Below are 23,892 nucleotides of genomic sequence, written 5' to 3' on the forward strand. Positions count from 1 at the left end.
TGCATGTACATTTTTTGCTCCTCGGCTTTTGGAGTATTTTTTTTTGGAAATCAAGTGTTCAACTGTGACGGACAGTCTCAAGGTTGAATCAGTCTGTCATGTGGGCATCTTCCAACAAACCCTCAGAGGAAGAGGAATAGGGGTGATGAACACTCCTCCGCTTGTGGGTCGCAGGCGAGACCGAGACATCTCGCCATCCATCCCACAATCATCGCAAAGACCGCCGGAACTTAAATGCGGTGAGCGGGGTGAGAGGGGGAGGGAGAACCGTGGTGTTGTGAACAAGGGCAGCTATGTAATTGGGTCCTTTTGTAGCATCAAGGGCGACAATATCATCAAGACCCCCTGGCTTCCAGTAATGTGTTGGACCACGAGGCAGCGTCGTAGCTTGGAGCCTGACTCTCGAGTTCTTCGGTAAGCCTTGGGCCATGTGCAATCTATCAAAGAAACCATGGTTCGGTTCTCGCTGTGGACCCGGGCCCGCGACACTAGGGGAGATCTTTGACATGACTGACGGCCGAACTGTCTGCTACTCAAGATCCCACGAAGCTGCTACTAACGCCAACACGTGCGGGCACCCTTGTGAGCCTCTTCTCTGGTGCCCGTCCTTGACGTCTCTGTGGAAATGACATTGTCCGTGACTATAGCGCAAGTGAATGGAAGTAGACAAGACCTGGACGCTCACTGCTCACCCTGCGGCCCCTTTTCGCAAACAATGCACGCCCCTGAATATCTCATGGGCGAACCTGATGGCATCCCCTTGTCCTAGCCCCGTGACCACCCAGCATCTCGGCTAGCCTTGATTGCTTATAGAGTTACGAACCCAACCCTAATGCAGAGATGAAACGGTACGCCAAAGCATACTGATTCTTGGCCGAGCCACAAGGGTTCTAGAGGCATATGATCCGTATGTCGCAGGTCCTCAACCGTACCGGTGTAAATCTCTCTGTTATGTACAGTGAGAGAGGAAGAAATAGTGCCATAATAAACAGACCTTGAAGCCATCGTCAGATCAGAACCGGACTCATAGGGATGCAGAAACCCGCCGCCACCCAAGGGATACAACCGATGCTGTGTGACGGCGGCGACGGCCGATAATCCTCGGCATGCCGCAGTCGCTGACACCCCATAAATGCACTTAAGCACTGACTAAACAGACTCTTGAGCCTGACAACAGGCGAGATGCCTGGCCGTCTGAGGCTGTCGATGGACGGGGCGCTCGGGTCGATAAACATCACGCCGACAGTCGGAGCCTGACAAACCCAGCCCATGTTCTTGCAAAGCATAGATCCTGGATACGCTCGCATGGGGGACGAGGGCACGTGGAGGACACAACCTCACACCGCATGCAACGTATCCAGCAGGTTCTGGGTTCAAAATGCCTCCGGCACTGCAGCTCAGGCATAAGATGGGCAGCCTCTGTAGAAGACCCCTGAGCAACCCGGGTCTCGCAGACATAGAATGTCCGAGGCACCCCAGTCGTGGATACAGGCATTTGTCCTACCTGAAGAGAGAACCCCAGAGGGCCGCCTCCCAGCGGATGTCGTCCGATGTCCCATCCAGGGCTTTGTGGCGGAGAGCAATCGGAAATCGGAGCGGAAACGTTCTCAAGCGGGAAAAACAGCCTCCCTGCCTGCTTCGGTTGACCACACAACTCCCAAGGAAAAGACAGCCGCGTGCGTGTGACGAGCGATTGCCGACTGTCAGGCACTAGCCAAGGCTTCCAAAGACAAAACCAACGAGACGACCAAGACAGCCGAGACGTCCGAGATGATGTCGGAGTCGGCTCTGATCAAGTCAACAACGTATGCAAGTCAAATAGCCCGGGTACGAGATTCGCCATCCGTTGGATGCCTCTGATGGATGTCCTGCAAATTGACAGAGCACACGAGTGAAGGGGGATGACGAGATGCACGACCAATGAGCGCCGTGCCGCGTCAAGACCCTGGCCTGTCACCCGGCTCAGAAGCATCACAGATCCCGACGACATGGTTCCTGAGGTGGGGGGCGGCATGCAGTTTGCAACGCTTCGACGAGAAGAATGAACGCGAGTGGAAGGCTGTTCCACACTGCGGCACAACAGGAAAACCATATGTGCTCTGATCTTTGCCAAGTCCTGACTCCTCGCAGCGGCAGTGTGTCTGGTGATGGCAGTCGGCAAATTCCAATAAGACAACGTTCCATTACACTGACGCACTGATTCAGCGCTCGAAGTTGAAAAGTGATAGCTCACCCCTGACCCCCAGCCAGGGCAAAGGAGCAATCGAGCTAACAGGTCGACACCAGCGTCAGGGACGCCTCAAGCGGTTTAGCATCCTGGAAAGGTGGGTTTGCTTACCCCCAGAAAATGGGGCCGCGCAGGTCTGTCCGCCGTGCCGCTCCATGGCACTTGTTTGGCCATCACAGGAGCCCATCTGCACAACATCCTCGCCCTACTTCTTGCCCCGGATTCAGTCGCTGTTAGACGCTCCCGTCTTTCTGGCCTGGCCGCAGGGCACCGTTCGGCGAGTGTGTCTCGAGACAGGTGTGGTGTACCGATTGTTCTCGGTGAGAGGTGGCGGGTCCGGTCATGGCCCAGATTGTGACATTTCCGTCAGCTTGTCTTCGTCCCTTCGCGTTGGCTGCGCTGATAAAATTGGAGGGTGGATTGGCCTTGTGTATGGCAGCGATGCAGGTGAAAAGGAGTCGCGAGCTGAGATCCGGCTGACCCCTTGTCAACACAAACGGGCTTGTGTTGGAGTCCCCGGCCATATCATGTCGGATATGGCTGGGTTTCCACATGCTGCGCACCAGAGTGGGATAGGCTCGGTCAGGTACCCGTTCCCTTGATCCACTAATGCACCTCATCAGAAATTTCGAGACGATTTTGCGCCAGAACAGGCCATGGTTCTGTTTGATCCGGTGCTGTCGAGAGACGTTGTGACAGCAAGGTGCTCGGCATGGACTGAGAGCGGAGGACACGTTTGCGCACAAGGTTTGGGGACAGCTGCCAGACCCTCCAAGGCGAGAAGTGTACTGGCGGTGATGGGGTGCATGCGCAAACGAGGAGGGAAATGGCGATATCGACAAGTTGTCAAGCGCATTCAGAACGCGATGCCTCAGAGTCAGGTGTTAGTCCTGAGGGCGTAAGCTTGCTGCTATGCCAAGTCAAGCTTCGCCTCATCCCAGCTGACAGGGCCGTTCTTGAAGTCTCCTATCGGAGACGGGACTGCGTCCGGGAGGCTTACAGCAAACAAAAACACAAGGTGGGAATGAGGGGAATAGGACGAGGGTTAAAAGATGGTCTAGCATCCAGACTAACACCCTGCAATATTGAGTAGAACTCTGACCGGGGATAATGCCCCGAGAGAGACGACCGGCTCCGAGGAGGCGACTGGTTGCCGCAGCGCTGATGAGCTGGAAAACTTCGCAACCCAAAGAGGCAGAAAGCGCCCAGGCAGAGTGTGTAGGCTCAGTGCCACCCTGCATGGCTCCTCTGCGTCTCGTCGCCCGCATGTAGACGCGGGTCGGCTGTCAGGTGTAAGTGAGCTTGTGTGTGCGCGCGGAAGTGCGCGAGTGGTTCCGGTATGCAAAACATATAAAGCGTATGCGTCCTGTCCCTTGCGGACGATGGAGCCGGCGATCAGCAAGAGAAAGAAAACTTTTGCCGCCAGCTCACGCGAAGAGCTCTTCGAAAACCAGACCTGCTCAGCCTCAACGAGCCCCGTGTCGTGTCACAAGCCAAACCCACCGTCTGCCTCCGCCGTCCTTGAATTGCGCCGTTGTTCGTCTCGAAACTTGACAGCCCTGGTTTCTCCGTCATAATAGTTTCGACGGGCCGAGCCGTAACACTATTCGAACGGTTGGACCAAGCCGATAAAACCGTCCCAATCCTGCGCAAGGTTCACAATGATAGAACATCCGACGAAGACGGGCTGCTGCAGAAGCATGGCCAACACAAATACGACGGACGCCCGGTCCTACATCAAGCCGCAAACAAACAACATGGCGCTCAAGTTTTGTGACCACAAGTCGGTTTGCGGTTGCGAAGTACGGATACCAGCGGACAAGAGTCTATGCGACCGATGCGCTCAGGGGTTGTGCTAAAAGTTTCGGTCTCAAGTGGAGAGAAGGATTGTACGCTGGGGGGACAGCTGAACGGGACTCATGGTAGTCTACCGGTCTTTGGTCCTCTGCTCGACATGCGACGCGAGCGCAACGCGCAGTACCGTCCGCCACATCGAGTCGCCTGTGCGGCCGTATTGGGTGCGATTCTCGATTGTGTTTTTAGCGATGCAAAGGAATGGTTTCAAGTTGATTCGGCACAACGGCTTGGGACAGACTCTCAGCTGCCGGCAGTCAGACGCGAGTCTTGCGCATACTGGTCACGGCCACGGGCGGAATCTGTAATGAGGACGACGGATCCCTTGGTTGCGAATTCTGTTTTTATTTTTTGTATGTGCTTTGGAAATCGGCTTTGTGTCTCGCATTCGGCGCAATGCGTCGAGCTGAAAAGGGAGGAAAATGAGATTCGAGTCCTGCGCTACTGTACACCGCATAGATTAATTCACGCGCCCACGCACATTGTCGTTTTTCACGTGTCAGTGCCAATCGACAAGCAGTAGTCGAGCATAGGAGCTGAGCTTGCCGGGAGGAATCAATGTGATCTCTGCAGGGATGCGCACGCCGGGATCGTGCTGCTGTTGATGCTCGATTGGCGCACAACTATTGGGAACCGAGAAGACGACAGTGAGTCTGTATCTGGTGCATGGCAGAAACGAGGGTCGGGCAGCATAAGAATTATCCACGTACCACCAAGATCACTTGCGGCGGCAGAGAGGTAACAGTTGGAAAGCCGGGACCTTGAAACAGACAGAGAGAAACAAACGGGCAGGGTGAGAAGTCGTTGGCTATCTTTTGTTCACGAGACCTAAGAAGCGGCCCGTTCCTTTAGTAGGAAACCACGTGGGCGAATCAGCGCGCGAGCCTGCCTTTCAAATCGAAATGGGTGTTGAAAACAGTCGCCATTGGTCCACCTCTGGCAACTACTACCAACGGTTGACAGTGCCCGGCTTGGGTTCACTTTGGACAGCCGTACTGTCTGAGCCGCATCTAACTCTTTCCTTTTGCCAGGTACACGGCAATGCGGCCCAGTGTCGCTCGCATTAGGTAGGCATGGTGAGGAATGTGATTGAGATCCGGGGGTGGGGAGATTGCGCCCAGGCCAGGCCAGGCCAGTTGGCTACGAGGTTCACAGGGCGCGGGTTGGTACGTCGAGACAGTGGCGAGACCAACATGTGTATGGACTGGGGTATCAATCAATGCCTGGGTAAATATGCCGAGGACTCATTTGATTTACAAGGTTTGGAGACATACACCGGCGAGCCGGTCAGATCCTCTCCCGGGAAGATCTTGCTTTGTGAGGGCCAGTCAGCTGCGTCATTCACGAAACTATAGCATGCCAGTGCCGCCGAAGGGCATGAAAAGTGAGGTCATCTCGGGGTCGTATCATTCCAAAAAAAAATAGAAGAGTATGTGCATCATCTGTAGGGTATGTATGCCAGCATCTCCAAATAGGTATAAACTCCAATCCATCCTGAAGCCCAAACAGGAAGTCCAAGGCCAGAAGTGAAGGCCATCCGGTAGCCGAGGCTCCAAACCGCTTCCCACACACACCTAGAATAGTTACGAAAAACAAATGAAATGGTCTCCAATCAGCCTGTCCCCAGAGAATAACATCGGTGTCGGTCGAGAATCGAATTTGAGACAATAGCGACCAGGTAGGTTAAGTGGCAAGTGCCGTATCCATTTAGTTGAGGGCGACGGCGGCGAGACCAACGACGACGGCCAGGAGGCCGCTCTGGACAAAAATTCCAGAGCCGGCGCTAGCAGGGGACGAGGGCACGGCGGAGGCAGCAGCGGACGAGCCGGCCGAGGTCTTGATAGGGAGGACGGTGGACTTGGTCCAAGGGGCAGAGGCAGTCGGGCCGGCAAAGCTGGTGGAGTTGGCAGCCGGGTAGAAGTGGGACGAAGAGGAGGAGGAGGAGGAGGACGAGGAGGATGACGACGACGACGAAGAAGACGTCGAGGTGGAAGTAGAGGTCGTCGAGTTGATGGTCGGGACGATGATCGAGGTCGGCGTGTACAGGGGGCAGGCGGTGTTGGTCGGGTTGCACTTGGTGATGGTGATGGTCTTAGTGGTGGTCGCGGTCAGGGTCGTGGTGGTCTCATCGGCCGAGGACTGAGCAACGGCGACGGAGGCGGCCAAGAGAGCGAAGACGCTGGTGAAACGCATTTTGACTGATTGAATATGAACACGGCGTGTTGTGGTATAAATGATTCGACGCTTAGTGCGAGTCGATGTGTGACCAAAGCTGTTGAGTTTCTATCGGGATTGAGCTGTGAGCGTGCAGGCGTGGGTCGTAGAGAATGCAATGTCAAGGAACTGACGAGACTGTCTTGTCGGTATGGGTAATGATGGACTGAATGAGTGTGATGTGCAACAAAGGCACGACGACGAAGAGCAGTTGCAAGAGAGTGTGGGCACTGGACGCAGTGGTGATGAGAGCAACGGTGAGGAAGAAGCGAGACCGCAAGTCGTGTGTGGGAGGGGGGCGGGCGAGGTATTTCTCCTTTTATTAATTCGGCCGAACAACCACGATGACCTGGGGAGGTACGCCCACCACACGCACACACAAGCGCTTTGCTGGGCGTGGGCTACCGGAAATTTTTGCGAGCGTTAGGCGACATGGCGTCTCCTCAGTTCCTGCTTGTGCCTGTAAAGGCCCCGTCCCGCCGACCCTGTTGGTCGCCTGCGCGGCTGCGGAGGGTGTGTGGGTGGGCGGCCAGTGGGTGGCCAGTGGGTGCATGCTCGCGGACATGGGGGCCAAACTTGCATCTCTGTGCGCTCTGCTCGGCGTTGCCAGTTGCTTTTTCTCGTGCTGCTGATGCTAGTCATTGAACAAGGTGTGGACAAACCGACCAAGCCTGGGGGGGATTGCTACGCTGCCGTGCTGATCCGACTGCCAACCTTGAGTGCAAAGAGATGAGAAAGGCAGATCCCTGGCGGCTGGGGGTCAGGCAAATAGGCACAAGCATGAGGGTCGGCCATGGCCCTTGCCTCTTGTTATCTCTCTCTTTCTCTCTCTGAACACGGCCAAGGGACAGCCCGGGGAGGAGCGATAGTGAGAGGCCTGGCTCTGAGTGAGTCTGTCACTGTCCGACGTTCCTGTCACCTCCGTCCCAAGCCTGACCCTCAGGCCCAATGAGCCAGAAGCAGCTCGTGAGCCCGGGCGACGAGCATTATGGGATCGTGTCCAAAAATTGGGTCTGACGGATTCCTTGATCGATGGTGGCTTGGGTGATTGGCTGCGCAAACACAGCAGTGGACCGGCACTGCACGGCGCGGGCTTGGGCTTCGCTGACGGGACCTTGCTCTGGATTTTCTTAGCCTCCTTGGCCTGCAACTCCCACTGGTTCGTGCCTGGGGAGCCCTTGCGGGATCGCCTTCGCTATCCCAGCTAGCTGCATGCAGGAACAGCGTGCCCTGGTGCTTTGGAAAACAACTCATCCGAATTTGTGAGCAGATGACAGAGTCAGGACTCGTAGCTGCGCTGCGTCGCTTGGTTGCCATGCTGTGTCCTCGCTTTGCTGAGCATCGGGCCTCTCTGTATGCGCCGGATGTCGCGATGTCGCGTCCGTAGTCCATAGTACGGGGCGAGGCCTGGATCCCTCCCCTCCGGAACGTGGGCGACGTGGGAAATGCGACTGCCAATCGTTACCTGTCGAACCCAGAGATTTTCACCCTCATCACGTCTTCTCCATTTCCCGCCCCCAAAGAAAACACGCTGTTGGTTGGTGCTGTGAAAAGCCACTTGCTGGCCGCCACCCTCATCGGCATCCATACCATCGCTCTGCCCTCTCCCGCCATGGCGCCGACGCGGCTTGCTACCCGCTGACCGATAGAAGACCCCGCTGGCTGGAGGCCGAACCAGAGCCTAGTTTGTCTCGAGCTGCTCGGCCTGTTTATTTTGGGATGATGCGACTACCTAAAAAGGAACGAGCATTGGTTTGCTTCGCAACGGTGCACGGCGGAGGGACCAGCGACAGAAGCACCGTCCGACGTTTCGCTGCCCGCAGTGACGCTGTGCATCGTCCCGTGGTTATCGTTCGGTTGCTTGAGATTCAGGTTACTCCTCGCTCTGCTTGGTCATTTAAAGGTTCCGTGGTGTGACCCCAGGCCCTCCGGGGGCCCTGGCACCGAAACATCAGTCAGGCTGTTCCTCGCACAGCCAATCCAACGGCCTTGTCTTGAGTAACCATAAGCCGCTTCTACTATGTATGTACACTAGAGGGCTTCCCTGTCGGTAGCGGCTGCAAATCGGTTACGAGAAATGACCCCAATCATGGGGGACCCCACTGCCATTTCCCAATTGAAAGGGGGATGCGCAATCCTGTGGGAGGTGACAGTATTTGTAGGCCAGGACCCCGGGAAATCCTCATCCAGCTGGATCGAGCGGGTTTGCAAGCGTGGATGCACTCTCTTGTGAAATGAGGCCAAGATGCGTACAAGTGGGCGGCGATTAGCTCTTGGAGGGTCTGTGAAGATGACAATGATGTCGACAACGGAAGCGCTTCCTAGTATGGTCTTTGCGAGAGCGATCATCATCGAGAACCGATGGCGCTACCGGCACCGATACCACAGCAACCCGGTGCTACTCTGTGTGTTGCCATGCGTATCGTCGTCAATCGAGAAGGGGCGCTTGCGCAACCCGTAGTCTAGGCGATGCCAGAGCGCCCGAACAGCCCCTCAGCGCAGGTTCGAACCCTCTGAAACATTTGTTCATCGATTCTGGCCCCCGTTGTCACATCGTGCCATTGTTGTGCTTCTCGTCGAGGTGTGTTGCAACTGTGGCAGATGCCTCTTGCATAGTCGCAGAATGAGGAGACGCTTCGTTGCAAGGAGCCCTTGTTAGGCCGTTTGATGACTATGTCTGTCGCTTGCAATGAAGTGCTCAATGGCTTCATGCAAGCTGCAGACTGCATCGAAATCCCTCGACGAAGACGGCAATACGGCAACAGAGACAATAATCGTCGGGCTGACGGCAGAGCCCAGGTCACTCGTTGATGAGTGTCGTTATTGGGCTAGGATAGTTCACCATTGTGTCCTGCCATGCTGGCGCATGGCAGAAATTAGGTGCTGGCGACGGGATCCATCCCTCTGGGTTTGTCGACGTTCTGCGCTATTTGTGGAAAGCTTTGGACTTGGAAGCAACACCAGCTTGCGAACGGTCGACGCAAGCTGGTTAATGGAAAGAGATTCAGGTCCGACATGTTTGCCCGAAAGTTGCTGTGCAGCCTGGTGCTTCGTAGCGTAGAGTCGGTTGCACATGCACGCTATTCGGAAATGCCGAAGACCAAACACATCATCGTTTTCAGCCGAGAGTGGCCCTCGGGAAGGCGATGGGAGATGCAGGAGACACCTGCGTTGAGTCATTGGAGAACATTCTGGCTGGACGGTCTTGACGCAGATGGTTCTCATGCCAAGTTGCAGGAGCCGATGCCAGCGTTGGTTTTGATTGATGCAGCAGACGTACGATGCACGAAGCGGTCAACGTCGGTTGACACCGAGACGGTGTGCTAACATCATCACCACCGACCAGCTAGCTGGTCGGCCTGCGGCGTGTCATCGGGAAGGAGCGAAGCTGGCGGAGTCCTTGCTGGCACTGGCATTGGTATTGGTGGTGTAGTCGGTGGTGGACGCCTTGTCGCCGCCGATCATCGCGTGTCGCGCTTTCCACTTTTCTCTTTTGACCACCTCATCTTGCAGGTTTGCCAGCTCAACTCAGGAGCTACTCCTCTCGAGCCCGTCAGGCACTGCTGTGTTGTCTAAGCTCCATCATCATCACCACCTTCGTTTTTTGTAGTGTAGCATCAGGAGAGCACGGGGATTGGCTTCGCTGGAAGGATTACCCCGCCCCCGCAATCCTCAGGTAAGGCAAAGCTGCTAAAGAAGGTCTACCTGATCATACGTCTAGTACAGTGCCCGCCAGAGCTGAGTGTGCCGTGCCGCTCCCTACGACCCTTCGAGTTTCATCTGCGTGGAACCTCGCATCGCCCGCTGCTGGCTTGCCCGCGAAACACGCCGCACCGGCTCGTCTGGAACGTAGATACGTGCCATCGAGAACCCTCAATCCACGGTACGTAATGCAAAGCTCCATTCTGTACCCTGCACATCCCACATCATGCCATGTGTCCCATCTGCATCTGCATCTCCATCTCGATAGTTCCATGAGTCTGACTCTTTGCTGACGCACTTGACCCTCTTTAGCTTCCCAGTAGCTGCTCCCTTCTTTCTTCCCCCTTCTCACAAGCTCTTCCCTGCAACTAGTCTAACTCCCGCACATCCCCCGCCTCCAAGAACCCCGAACATTCAGTCATGGCGCAGTTGACTGCAACCACGTTTTCTACCGATCCGGCTCTCTGGATCTTTACCTCCCTGACCGCTGGATCCTCGCATATCGTCACCGCTACATCTCGTCTCGAAACCATCCTCCGCGCCAACCGCGTACCCTTCAAAGCCATCGACATCGCCACCGATGAAAAGGCTCGTATGCTCTGGGGCCGCCGTGCCGGAAAAGACGCCTCTGGCCGCGTAAGGAAGCTTCCGGGTCTTGTGCAAGAAGGCCTCGTGCTCGGCGTGAGTGAACCCCTATTTCCTGACCTCGATCAAGGTGGAGCCCTGAGCTGATAAGCTGCTTCTTTGTCCAGGACATCACCGAGATCGAAGAATGGAACGAATACGGCGAGCTCAAGCAGCACGTTAAGATCTACTACGACGAGTTTACGATCCCCAACATCAACAACAAGCCCAAGGAGCCTATCAAGAAGAAGATCATCAAGAAGGTCCCTAAGGGCACGCTGTCGGGGAATGCCTCGGCCTCCACCTCCGCAACCGCCCCCGCCCCTCCTCCAGCGCCTCCCCTGCCAAAGGACGAGAGCTCGACTCCCGCTGCTGCGAAGGACAAGTCTGTTGAGACACCTCGGGCCTCTACCGACAGCTCCTCTACAGTCTCTCACCGCTCCATCGCCGATGAGGCAGCTAAGAAGGCTAAGGAACTCCGGCTGCAGTCGTTGCGCGATAAGGTCTACGGCAAGAAAGACGACAAGGCTGCTGAAGGCAAGAAACCCGAGACCGATGCGTCATCCGTGGCCACCACCGAATCCGAAAAGAAAGTGGAGGCTGTGACAGACGCCTCAAAGACACCAGAGACGCCCCGGAAACCCTCTGTAGCTAGCACCGGCAGCGGCTCCTCGCTCCAGAACGCCAAGCCCGCCGGCCTCCAGTCCCCGACCACGGGCTCCTGGGGCGCCGCCGCCATGACCACGAACCCCGAAGCCCTGCGCGAGACCCTGCAGTCGCCGACAACTGCCCGGTGGAAGCCCTCCGACGTTGATAAGCCCGTAACGGTGCACATGGGCGCCGCTGTGGCGTCCGCGTCTCAGGAGGAGATTGCCGCGATTGAGAAGGCCGAGGCCATCCAGGAGGAGCCTGAAAAGGAGCATTCCGACGAAGAAGTGTCGCAGAAGAAGATTGCCGAGGTCGAGAAGGCGCAGGCCATCAAGGAGGAGCCCGAAAAGGAGGTGGTTGAAGACTCTACCAAGGCCGCCGTGCCGCCAAAGGAGACGGCGCCGAAGGAACCCCCAGCGACCGAAAAATCCGAGACCGCTACAAAGACGCCACAGCCGGAGGATGACGACGACGACGACGACGATGACGACGATAGCGACGACAGCGACGACGACGTAAGTGAACCCGAGGCGAACCCGGACGAGGCTAAGGCGAGGTTGGGATCAGAGGAAAAGGATGCAAAGGCAAAGGCAGCTGAGCCCAAGTCTGGAGGAGAGTCCAAGTCTGAGGGAGAAGCCAAGTCTGAGGGAGAACCCAAGCCTGATGGAGAGCCTGAGAAGTAGCTATGTCGCACCAAGGGTCAAGTCGAGAAGTTGTTGGATGCCGTGGTGGAGATGATGAATTTTATGTACGATGAGATGATTGCTATCCCTTCGTCATACGCTGGACTCTTTTTGCAGTGGGGTGCCATTTTCTGTATGGTAAAGCTTGTTTGCTTCAGGGGACGCCGACCTCTTCACTTCAAATCCCTCCACTTCCGATATTCTCAAACAATTTCAATTCCCCAGGGGTTCCGTCTCATATGCAAGTTATGATGCTGCTCGGTGCCATCCGCCCCCCCTATTTTCAAGATTTTTAATACAGACCCTCGTCATCACTCGCCGTGCCATCCTGGAATCCCGCAACAGCCTTTCCCTTGCCCTTACCCTTTCCATTCGTTACCGCGACCTCACCCTCGGATTCGTAGTCGTCGTCACTGCCCAGCGCCACGGCCTTGCCCTTCCCCTTGGAGGACGCCGCAAAAGCCTTGCCTTTGCCCTTGGAACTGCCCCTCGACACGACCGAGGACCCGGACACGGCCCTGACGGCCCCCGCGGCGGGCCGTTGCAGCTGTGCCTGCTTGTCCTTGTCGGGCGACCCCTCAAAGCTCGCCCTCACCCTCTCGTAGTGCGCCAGCTCGCCGGCGCTGACACTCGGCACGAGCTCCTCGTGCGCCCGCATAAAGTCCTCCTCGGTGACCATGACGGCGATGTCGTCGGGCGTGGCGTGGTGGTCGAAGAAGTAGGCCGTCGAGATGGGCGGGCGCGACGGCGCGCGAGCGGCGTTGATGTCGCGAATCTTGGCGTCGACGGCCGCCGCCTGCCGCGTGACGGCCTTGAGCATTGCGTCGCTGCAGAGGGCGTAGAAGTCGGCACCCGTGTAGGTGAAGGGGAGCCGCTGGGCGACGGACTGCAGGGAGACCGAGGGGTGGAGGGTGAACCTGGGTTGGACGTGTCAGTGTACGCACACGCGGGGGCGCGTTTTGGCTTTGGGGGACTTACTTTCTCGTGAGGGCTTCCAGGATGGTGAGCTGCTTGTCGTGGGTATCGGACACGCCGAGGTAGAGCATCTTGTCGAAGCGCCCGGGACGGAGCAGGGCGGCGTCGAGCAGATCCGGCCGGTTCGTAGCGCCGATGACGAAGACGCCGCCGCTCGTATCGTCCCCGCCCGACATGCCGTCGAGCTCGGCGAGCAGCTGCGAGACGATACGGTCCATGACGCCGCCGCTGTCTCCCTGGTTTCCGCGCTTCGGCGCGACGGAATCCAGTTCATCGAAAAAGACAACGCAAGGGCGCGCGTCGCGGGCACGTTGGAAGACGCGTCTGACGTTGGCCTCGGACTCTCCGATGTACATGTTCAGCAGCTCGGGGCCCTTGACGCTAAAGAAGTTGAGGCTGTACTCCGTCGCGATCGCCTTGGCCAGTAGTGTCTTCCCGGTTCCCGGGGGTCCGTAAAAGAGGATACCGGACCTCTTCTTCATGCCCTTGGCGAAAAGCTCGGGTCTCTCCAGGGGCAACTGGATGGTTTCCGTCACGGCATCCTTGACGTTGTTCAGGCCGCCCACGTCATCCCATGTGACGTTCGGAATCTTGGGAGCTCCGATGGCGCCTGCAAAGTTCTTTCGTGCGGCCTCGACAGCGACCTCGAAGTCGCCCTTGGTGACACATCGAGCCATCGGCCCACCGGCTACCTGAAGGTCCCGCACCGTGACGGCCTGGCCGGTGGCTTCTGTCTTCGATGATATCTGCTCCAGCCGCAGTCGCTGTGCGATGAGCGCTCGATCCACCACGTCCACTAGGTCACCGGCCACCAACGCAGCAGTCTTGAGAGCCACGCCGTTGAGGTCTACTTCGGGATCGAGGTTGATGCCCCGATCCTCGATAATAGCCCTGAGAATGCCTTCACGCTCAGCTTCGTCAGGGGCACCCATCTCAAGCTCGTGGCTAAAAAGACCACGGACTCCATCTGGGACCTTGTCGACATCGCTGGTAGTGGCAATCAGCACCCTCGTGTCCTGCAAAACTTCTCGCATGGTCGACACCATGCGGTCGGCCGTCAACGCTTCGATGTGCCTGATCAGCAGAGCGGTCGTTTCTGGGCCACAGCTCATCGCTCTTTCGGCCCTAGTCCGCAGGAGACCTTCCGTCTTAACATCACTGCCGCTGGTTCCTGCCTCACTGAGGATGTCGTATGCGTCAATCGAGTACGTGTGCAGGCCAATGTCGGAGCAGGCTTCCGATGCTACAGTTGCTTTGCCTATATTGCGGTGCGTGGCAGTAACAAGAATGGCAACTGGCGGCATCTTCAGGTGTATTGCTCTGGGACTGGTGGCAGCAGCAAGCAACTCCCGCAAACGTCTTCTGAGAGGCGAGATGTAGCGCTGGTCCTGGTCAGGGAGCGTCAGTGCCGAAGCACTCGGTGCTTTTGTGGGCATCTTCTTGACCCCAAGATAATAAGGCCATGTGTTGGATTTGGTTGCAGGTATGCGGTGTGTGGCAAAGCCGGAGCCGTGCATCGCGACAGAAGAGCTGTCGATGCATGCCACCCCTCCCCACAGCTCTTCAGACTGGTCGTTGTCGGCATCAGATTTCGACATCTGAATGTGGCCAACCTTGAACCAGGCCACTTGATCAAACCTTGCCGACCCTTCCTTTGACAAAGCCATCACGTCATCCACCTCAGACCCGTTGCTTCCGCTGGGTTGCTCTTGGAGCGCTTTGCCCAATTGTGTGTCAATAGGCACGGCGATAAGATCTCCTGTCCGTACAAGTCGGATCTTCTGGGCAAAGTAACGCTTGAGACCGCCCAGAACCGCCGATTGGTAAGCTCGTTCTGCAGTCACTGGTGACCGGACGTGCTGAATAGTGATGTCGCGAGCGTACGGAGGCCGTGAGGCGCTCGTGAATTTAGGAAGAGTTCCCTTTCCTTGATACGTTCCGCGTTTGATAGGTGACAGCCGGAGATACGACGGTTCCTCAAGATTGGCCAATAGGATTGGGGAAATGTAGGCTGTTGGGCTGGTCGGCTTCTGGAGTTGGGAATCGAAAAAAGACAATCTGCGCTCGCCATGCTTTGCACTTGGTATCCGCGTGACTGGGCGCTGAGAGTACCCCTCCGGAAGACCGTAGACCCTCACCGGGCGCCAACTGGATTCAACCGGCTCTAGTGATGTGAAGCTTCCGAGTCCGAAGGCGCCGAACCCGTTGGCAGGAGGTTCCTCGGCAGCCTCGACGCGGACCCAGTCTCCGGAGAAGCAACCAATCTTGGATAGGGAGGCAATGTCTACAAAAACCCTTGCCTCATCATCGTCCTCCGGCGCCGGCTTCGGGTGAAGAAGGTCCACGGGAATGGTTCGAACCAGCCCCTGAGCTCTAAAGAGTCGGCCCCTAGGTCGGTCTGGACGAGCGGTAGTTGCGGTATAGTTGGAAAAGACGGAGGCAGGTGTTGCAATGCCGTTGGTTTTCTTTCCTCTTCCAACCGTCATCGGGGTTCCTGGCTGCATTGTAGACACGCCACTTGCAGCCGTCGTAGGTAGTGTCGGTGCCTGCAGAGAAATCATGTCATCCATGGAGTCGTCGGAGAGATCGTCATCTTGGTCGACGCCAGAAAGCTCCGACTCCTCAGTCTCAGTCACGGAGTCTATCTCGGTATTCGCAGCGTCCGTCTTGTACCTATCTTCTGCAGCCGAGAAGAACTGATCATTGGCAGTATCCTCCTCCTCATCCTCGGGAACACCGTTCAGGCTCCGGTTTGGGGGGATTGAGGGAGCGGCTTGGCCGCGCTTCGCATGTACCCGCCCTCGCATCAAGACGATCTTTGTGGTCTCGGACAGAATTCCTTGACTCACAGGCTCGCACAGCATGATCTTTCCGGGATTCGGCGGGATATGAGTGACTGGGTGCGGTGGTAGAGGGAGTGGGAAGAGGTCACCAGAGTGAAGGACCCTTAAACTGCCCAAAGCTACGCGCAGGGACGAGATAAGACGAGCTTCGGGAGTTTCTGGAACGGTGTGACCTTTGCCATTGACGTTACTTGGATGGTCGCGGTAAAAGGTCCCTCGCCTTGTTCCAAGCGCTTCGTCAATTCGCTCTCGAGGCTGACGTATACTGTGTCCAACGACAGTGCAACCACGTCTAATATCTGTATTTCGATGCCGCTACGACTGTTACTCGAGAGCTTCGACGGCGCAACTTGCTGGAGAATAGTCGCAAAGTTCTGTAGAGACAAGGACGAGGGCGAGAATTGGACGGTCGAGTGTTTGAGAGCCGAGGATTTGACTACGGGCACCACCGTCCAGGCGGTTTCGGTCGGAGATGGGGTCGGCTCCCAGGGAGCGATGGCGACATGGCGGATGGCCTCGGAGCCATCTTCACGAGAGGGCACTACATGACAATTCAATCAGCAACTGCGTGCGAACATTCACGTTGCACAGAGGCGCATTCTCACCATCGCGGAGGTGGGGGAAAAGGTCTGTGAACAGATCCTCGGATAGAATGCCCACGTCGCCCCTCACATCGTGATCGTCCAGAATCAGCCTTGCTGCGATCGCGGGCTTGTCTTGACGACGCCTCCGCGACCTCTTGTTCCTTCTAGCCAGCGACGGCGGCGCAAGCTCTGAGGTTGTCATTGTATCGTTCGGCAGGCGGACCAGTTCAAAGCAACGGAGCGTGGCGCGCCTTAGATGCGCATTGCAGTGTAATGGGCGCAAAGCTTCGAGGTTGTTGGATGAGAGAATGAGCGGATGTTGGAGCAAGCAATGCGAGCAATGCGAACAACTGGAATCGGAAGGTATCAACAGTCGTGCGTTGACGAGTCCATGTCGCGAAGCCCGCGTCGAGGAGCTAAGCTAAGGTATGGTTGGAGGTAAGGTCCCTGGATCGGGCTGGGGTCGGGGCCGTCTCCAGCTTCGGCTTGGGGAAGCGTTAGGCCTCGGCATTGGCACATTGGATAATTGCCAGCTGCAGCCGGCAGCACAGCGACCTCCAGCCACCAGGGATCTCCGCTGAGGACAGCTCAGTGACTCTGCAGGTTCTACCTACACTAATCAACAAGCCCGAGCGGGGGAAGCATGACTAATCATCTGGGGTTGAATGTCAACCCCGAATAACCTCCGCTGCCAGGTCCCAATGTGCTTGTGCGACCACTAATGGCTTCTCAGCAGCCGACTGTCAGTCCTCCGCCTCCAAACATGTGATCGATCCAGGATCTTCCAAGACACTGCCGCGCATGTCGTCGTCTTTTCTTCATCTCATCTGAAATTGAAGGGGAAAAAGAGTTCTTCAAGAACGACGAGCGACTGAACCATCGCACTTGTCCGAGGCTAACTGGTGAAATTCATTATGAGACGAAGCCGCAGAGTCAAGCGACAACGCACCACTCCTATAGTATTCACAGGAAGAAACTGCTAACCCCGCCCCCTCTTACATCCTCGAGACACAAAATACAAGATGATGCAAAGGGTGGATGGGCTAGCAGTCAATCACATGGCCGATGGTGTTTTCCGTCATATACGCCAATTGATGAGAAAACCAAGAATATGACCTCCGTGTCGATACCAGTATTGCCCTGGGTGCTGATATGATCAACCTCAAGTAAATAAAAAGTGGCTCATATCTAGGTGTTCATTGCTGTACAGACACTCGCGGCGGCCGAGGGTGACGACGTATGCGACTCCATATTCGCTCAGGGTGGTATCCAAACGGGCCGTCCTGACCCAGCAAATGGAGACTCCATAGAGCCGGAGCCGCAGCACACTGCATCAGCCAGTGTTCGTAAGGTGGCGACCGCAAAGCCTGTTGTCATTTTGCTAAACCAGCACCCTCTTGAGTACCAAGGGATAACCACACAAGATGACGACAAAAGGTGACATTCAAATCACAAAGAGGGAAAGTATAACCTCGGTAAGGCAATCCACGAGGGAGGTCGAGGAGAGGAATGAGGGTGAAGGGCTTCGATTCTCCAACAAAACAAGGATGAGTTGGTTCAGTACAGAGTTGCGAACCCAGTGTGTCATCCGCCCAGGGCATGCCAGCTGTGATGACAACCACTAGAAAGTATTCGTACTTGGGTGTTTGGGACGGGTTTTCACTGTGGTGGTTGTGTTTCTTAAGCAAAGTTCGTTATAGTCGCATGAGACCCTGTACCTCACCGATGGTGGGTTGGTAGCGGACCATGTGATTGGCAGATGAGGCGCGATGTCTCTCCATGGTTCAATGATTGCCAGTTCGTGGTTTGTTTATTCTTGATGGACGGTAGACCCGTTGAAAATCAGGCACAGCGGGCTCTCGATGTTTGTTGATGCTGTCAGTACACATCAATGATGCTTGTTTCCAAGACAAAAGTTGGGATCGTCACATGCTTTTTCCCTCCCAGATTTGCAACGCCAATCACTGCCTACCATTGAGCAAATGCTCCGAACGACAGACATCGCAATGACGCAAGCGGGGCTCCACCCGGTTCAAGCCACACCCTCTAGTGTTCTGGCCCGACATTTGTGAGACCTTAGCCGGCAGCGTTTGGCCCGTTCTTCAGCGCCTCAATGGCAGTACGCACTGCAAACTGCAAATGACAGGGAGGCCTTGGGGGCTCAAACAAAGTTTCGAATGGCGGCTGGACCTCGTGGGGTGTAGGCTTTCTTTGCGAATCGGACGGGTGTGCGCTCTGTCGTGCTGCCCCGATCCGAAGTAACATTGACAGGAGGTCGAGACCGCTGCCAGTAGCCCGTACCGATGGGATCTGGACCGACCTCATCAGTCCATGATTGTGCGGTGAGCCCGACTGGTTGTGATGTTAGCATTGGTCAACTCGCGAGCGCATAATACCTGCGGTCAACGCCCGACTTTTCAAATTTATTCTTCCTCTTATCTTTGTTAGTCCGCTAGAGTCCCCGAGTTCGCCTCTCCCTTGCTAATCACCCGCCAACCGATCCGTTCTGGCCACTCTCCTGGTCTCCAACTAGTAATATTAGTGTGTCCGTATCCTTACATCCCCAATTTACTCTCCCACCCCTCCCCCCTTCTTCGTTCCGGATCTACTCTCTGCTTCCCTGCCTTGGCCGCCTCGACACTTCCATGAAGCCTGTTCATGCCATCAGTGGCTGCGAAGAGGACATTTGACGAGTAAATTTCCACTTCGCTTGCCTTCTTTCCCAGCTCTATTTCGCACACTCTTGCTGTCGCGCGAAGGAAAGCGACTACATCCCCCTTTTCAGCGCCCCAATCCCAACGACCCTCGAGATTTCGCGACTTTTGCGACGCTGGACACCGGTTTGCCCCTTTTGCGCGGTACCCCCAAAGACATGGGCAATTTTTCCGAGTCTCCGGACCGTAGCCGAGACCGAACACGCGACAATGGCGTCGCACATGCTGCCGTCGAGTTTGCTCAACAGGCCGAGAAGCTGTCGCTGCCGAACCACCAGAACAACGACTCCGAGGTCGCCGTCGAAGCTCGATTCGTTACACCTCAAGACCCCATCGTGGTCACCTCGGAGGGCAACAGGCTCCCGGGTGTGCCACTCGTCGAGGCGCACAAGCTGAACGTTCTCAAGGAAGAACTTAAAAATGGCCCAGCTGTAGTCAAAATTAAGCAAGGAAGTGACACGGAGGAAGAGATTGACAACGGCGGAAAGGTCCCAGGCAAGCAGGAAAAGGTCATCTCGCTACCAACAGACACAAACGGAAAGGCGATGCAAAAAGCAGAAGAGGGCTCCCTTCGTCGCCAAACGCCGCCATCACACACCAACCCCTTATTCCCGCCACTACCTCTCTATGGACCGCCGTCGTTGCTTCGCGATTTACATTGTCTTGTTTTCCGCATCTCGTCCTTCTTCCTGAGTCTGGCTTTTCTCGGAGTCATTGTACTTGGTGCACTCTTCACTAGCATACCATCATTGTGCAGGCAGGTGTTCTATCGTCTGACTTTGCGTAATCCGGACAAGACGAGGCCTTTCTTCGAAGAGGAGGCTCGCAGGAACAAGGTGCGCAAGGAGGAAAATAAAAAATGGGGGCGCAGAGAGAGCCTCGGCAAAGGCAGGGAGCTCGCCGATGAGTTCGTCCCAACGGAAGGGGGCCCGGACCCAATTGTCTGCGATGTTGGATACTACGCTCGTCGCGTCGGTCTCGACGTCGAAGAGTTCCAGGTTCAAACCGAAGACGGGTTCCTCATCGACTTGTGGCATGTATACGACCCCAAGGAATACACGAGAATGAGCGAAGACGACAGATCAGACAGAGGACCCGACATTTTCACTGCCTCCAAGAAGAAACTCAGGGACCCCAGCCAGAAGCGCAAGTTTCCCGTCCTACTCATACACGGCCTTCTCCAGAGTTCAGGAGCCTACTGCACCAACGACGATGATTCACTGGCATTCTACCTTTGCAAGTCTGGTTATGACGTCTGGCTTGGCAACAACCGCTGCGGCTTCAAGCCCAAGCATGCCTCGCTGGAGTACTCCGACCCGCGAATGTGGTGCTGGAACATCCGCCAGATGGGTGTTTTTGACCTGCCGGCGCTGACCTCTCGAGTCCTTTACGAGACCGGCTTCGAGAAGATCGGCTTGATCTGCCACTCGCAGGGCACGACTCAGACACTCGTCGCGCTGGCAAAGGAGCAACGGCCAGACTTGGGCGAGAAGCTGACGGTATTCTGCGCCCTGGCACCAGCTGCCTACGCCGGGCCCTTGATTGGGAAGATGTACTTCAAATTCATGAGAATCATCACGCCAGGCATGTTCAGGTTGATGTTCGGTATCCACGCCTTCATTCCCTTCATGATGCAGATGCACCAGCTGCTCCACCCCAAGATCTACGGCTGGCTCGGTTACAAAGTTTTCTCTTTTCTGTTCGACTGGACGGACACGAGGTGGGATCGAGGTGTAAGGGACCGCATGTTCCAGTTTGCGCCCGTCTACGTCAGCGCAGAATCAATGCGTTGGTGGCTCGGAAGAGAATGCTTCGCAAGGCACAAGTGCATCCTCTCCACCAAAGAGGACGTCCGCGCCGAGGAGAAGGAAGACAACATCAACGGACACGACTGCCACACCCTCCGGGCTGACGATGCTGACGGGCAGATGTCTCAACGGGCCCTGGACGAACACGCCCGCAAACCCAAGGGATCAACCGCATGGTACAACGAGCAAGCACCACCCTTTGCCCTCTGGGTCGCTGGAAACGACGACCTCGTTGACGGCAAAAAGCTCCTCCGCAGATTCGAGCGGGGCCGCGAGCCGCATGTCAACGTGGTCCATAGCAAGGTCATCCCCGAGTACGAGCACCTCGACGTCATTTGGGCGATGGATGCCCCTGAGCAGGTGTTCAAGGAGGTCCGCGAGGTGTTGTGGAAGACCTGTGACGCGAGAGACAAGTGTCGTGTTCCCAAGGGTTGCGAAGACGTCAAGCAGTGGACGCCACCGAACAAGACTGCGAACGTGGAGTCGGAGGAGAGCCAGTCCAGCAGCGACGATGCCGAGTAAAAGCCGAGTACGGCCCTGCGGCGACGATTATTGGATATCAACATGTCGAGTATTGGAATCGAAAAAGGAGCGACGCGTGTTTCGTATATACATACCATGGGCGGCAGATACACGTTGGGTTCCCAGCATCGCGTAGGAGTCGGAGTGTTGGTATTGGATTACACAAGGGTTTCAAGCATAGCACACGTATGAGTAATGGTAATGAGGACATAGACGCAGATGAGCCTTGGCTTCGAGGGCATACAGAGATGGTCATACAAAGACTAGACGAGATATATGAATATTTTATCACATGGAGATTTATGCCTAGGATTCTTGCGCGATTGCCGTTCCCACTTGAGTGATGGTTTTGGCCTTTGTTCAGTAAGTGTACATATAATTTCGATGATTTTCACTAAGAATAACAGGCCGGCAAACACCTTCGACCGGTTACTCATTAGGAGAAATTTAGAGTTCTTCCCTAGGGCTAGTTGTTCTCTCTAGTAACCAGGCTCTCCTATGTCTGACACTGAGCCAGATCGAATATCACTAATGCTTGCTTAGTCCGTTTTGCTTATGTCACGGACATTGTTCTTCTCCTTATCTGCAAGCGTTCGTGACCGTATCTCACAACAGCTAGCACCAAGGCAAAAGCCAATATTCCAATGTTCGCGTCAAAGGCTTTGCGGTAGCGAGGCTTATCGTCTTCCTGGAAGAGTTGTGCACCATAGATCGCTGCAATGTTTGCACTCATTATAATCCTGGTTGAATCGGTTGGCGGGCCCTCAAAGTAGGGGTGACTGTGCTCGCAACTTACATTGCCATAGCCAACGACCGCTCCTCAGAGTCGCTGCAACTCAAAGACATCCACGTGATGTTGAGAGGGTGGGGAAACGAAGCGAATATCTGTGTCCAGACGACGCCGAAATACCTGACGCCGCGGTTATTGATCTCGGTGAAGATGCGGTTGAGAACGTAGCCAAACATGTGCATGCCAATCGCGGCGATGGTAGTCTCTCCTCTTTTGTTGCTTAACATACTGTTAGCTGGAGGCGTTCTTCATTGGACAGCTTCCAGAGAAAACTTACAAGCGATCAGACACCCAGCTGAAGGCAAACGAAACGGGGACCTGAAGGAACAAGCCCACGGCAGCGAGCGCATTGCTCGTCAACGACGGGAATCCAAAGCTTCTGATGATAGTCGGGCCGTAAGTATCGAAACCTCGGAAAGGTCCATTGTTGCCAAGTGTTATGAAGATGTGCACCCAAATCCGCCAGTTTGAGAACTGCAAAGGTCTCGTTAACGAACCATTATGGGGATACGGCCATGGGCTTGACTCACAGCCTTTTTGAATGACGTGATGCCGATGTGCTGCTTCTTCCTCTCTTTGTTCGTATCATCGAGCATCACACGCGTCTGCAGAATATGGATTTCTCTTGCGGTGAAGAAGTCATGACGAGGGATGAACCAACTGTGAGGGTTATGGAACGCGTCCGGGAGGCAGAAACCTAGAACCACGCCGCTGGCCATGGTGAAGGCGCCCATGATGATGAACAGCCAAAACCATCCCGGGTATCCTGCGACACCCTTCATGTGGAGGATGCCGTAAGCTATCAGCTTGGCGGACGCCTGGCCTAATTGGTTACCGAAGAAAAACACCATGACCCGTTTCGCTGTTTCGTTGCGTGTGTACCACGTTGAGAGCGTCCAAAGACCTCCGGGGATATAGCCCGACTCCGTAACTCCGAGGAGGAAGCGAGTCACAAGGTAGCTCGAGTAGTTTGTCTGAAAAGCTTGAAACGTGCTGACTGCACCAAATAGAAAGAGCTGAAGGGTCAGCCACTTGCCCGGGCCAACCTTATAGAGGATCATGTTGGAGGGGATCTCAAAGAGCACAATTCCCAGTGACAGTAGCTGTTGCCCAACATTGAATTGAAACTGGGTTATGCCGACATCCTCCATAAATGTGTCTGTTATGGCATTCGCGATGTTTCCTCGGTCAAGTTCTGCACATTTGTCAGATTCAGAGCTCCAGTGACGACATAACCGCACTCACGCAGGCAGAAAAAACCAAGAGTAAGCATGGGCATGATGATTAGGTCCAGCCTGTACAATGAAAGGCCATTAGAGACGTCCAGGTGTGAACAATCACTCAGTTATTGGAAACTCACTTCCACTTTGCTTTTCTCTCCTCCTCGGGCGTCCAGTCAACCCGAGGAGCGTCAGTCTTGGTGTCGTCTCCATCTTGGGCGATAGATGCGTTTGTTTCAGACACCGTGAAATCTTGTGTAGCCATTTTTTCGTTGGACGAGAAGACAAGTCTCTAATGTGCTCAGTTGGTCGCAGAACCACTGGCTGGCAGATAGGGCTCAACGTGCGAGCAGCTGTTTCAATTTCTTCGTTGATGAACTTGGACAAAAACTCGTAGTTAGAGTCAATAAACAGCAGCCAAGGGTAATATAAATCGTTGTGACCGGCTGGTGTGTCCCCGAGCTAGGTAATCGGCCCATCTTCT

General features: G+C 55.6%; 5 protein-coding genes and 1 non-coding gene across 6 annotated transcripts; 3 read left to right on the forward strand and 3 right to left on the reverse strand.

The window, feature by feature from the left end:
- Window positions 1–2,310: 2,310 nt before the first annotated feature.
- On the forward strand, window positions 2,311–2,426 carry ColSpa_rRNA_006. The gene has a single exon (XR_007414237.1). It is a non-coding gene; the product is annotated as a 5S ribosomal RNA (ribosomal RNA).
- Window positions 2,427–5,788: 3,362 nt separating this feature from the next.
- ColSpa_02039 (uncharacterized protein) lies at window positions 5,789–6,274 on the reverse strand (the record flags this gene model as incomplete). Its single annotated transcript, XM_049268251.1, has 1 exon — window positions 5,789–6,274. One exon carries the CDS (start codon window positions 6,272–6,274, stop codon window positions 5,789–5,791), a length of 486 nt encoding a protein of 161 aa, XP_049124208.1.
- Window positions 6,275–10,417: 4,143 nt separating this feature from the next.
- Window positions 10,418–11,952, forward strand: ColSpa_02040 (uncharacterized protein; the record flags this gene model as incomplete). Its single annotated transcript, XM_049268252.1, has 2 exons — window positions 10,418–10,678; window positions 10,750–11,952. The coding sequence occupies 2 exons, from the start codon at window positions 10,418–10,420 to the stop codon at window positions 11,950–11,952; spliced, it is 1,464 nt and encodes a 487-aa protein (XP_049124209.1).
- A 292-nt stretch (window positions 11,953–12,244) lies between these two features.
- Window positions 12,245–16,556, reverse strand: ColSpa_02041 (peroxisomal biogenesis factor 6; the record flags this gene model as incomplete). Its single annotated transcript, XM_049268253.1, is given in 4 exon segments — window positions 12,245–12,869; window positions 12,931–15,879; window positions 15,894–16,311; window positions 16,376–16,556. The coding sequence occupies 4 exon segments, from the start codon at window positions 16,554–16,556 to the stop codon at window positions 12,245–12,247; spliced, it is 4,173 nt and encodes a 1,390-aa protein (XP_049124210.1).
- A 2,670-nt stretch (window positions 16,557–19,226) lies between these two features.
- ColSpa_02042 (sterol O-acyltransferase 2) lies at window positions 19,227–21,398 on the forward strand (the record flags this gene model as incomplete). Its single annotated transcript, XM_049268254.1, has 1 exon — window positions 19,227–21,398. One exon carries the CDS (start codon window positions 19,227–19,229, stop codon window positions 21,396–21,398), a length of 2,172 nt encoding a protein of 723 aa, XP_049124211.1.
- Window positions 21,399–21,951: 553 nt separating this feature from the next.
- ColSpa_02043 (putative transporter) lies at window positions 21,952–23,673 on the reverse strand (the record flags this gene model as incomplete). The annotated part of the gene is given in 6 exon segments (XM_049268255.1): window positions 21,952–22,177; window positions 22,195–22,398; window positions 22,466–22,662; window positions 22,719–23,383; window positions 23,434–23,483; window positions 23,549–23,673. 6 exon segments carry the CDS (start codon window positions 23,671–23,673, stop codon window positions 21,952–21,954), a joined length of 1,467 nt encoding a protein of 488 aa, XP_049124212.1.
- Window positions 23,674–23,892: the final 219 nt, after the last annotated feature.

The sequence above is a fragment of the Colletotrichum spaethianum genome, assembly GCF_022836535.1.
Source record: "Colletotrichum spaethianum MAFF 239500 DNA, contig04, whole genome shotgun sequence".
Taxonomy (NCBI): domain Eukaryota; kingdom Fungi; phylum Ascomycota; class Sordariomycetes; order Glomerellales; family Glomerellaceae; genus Colletotrichum; species Colletotrichum spaethianum.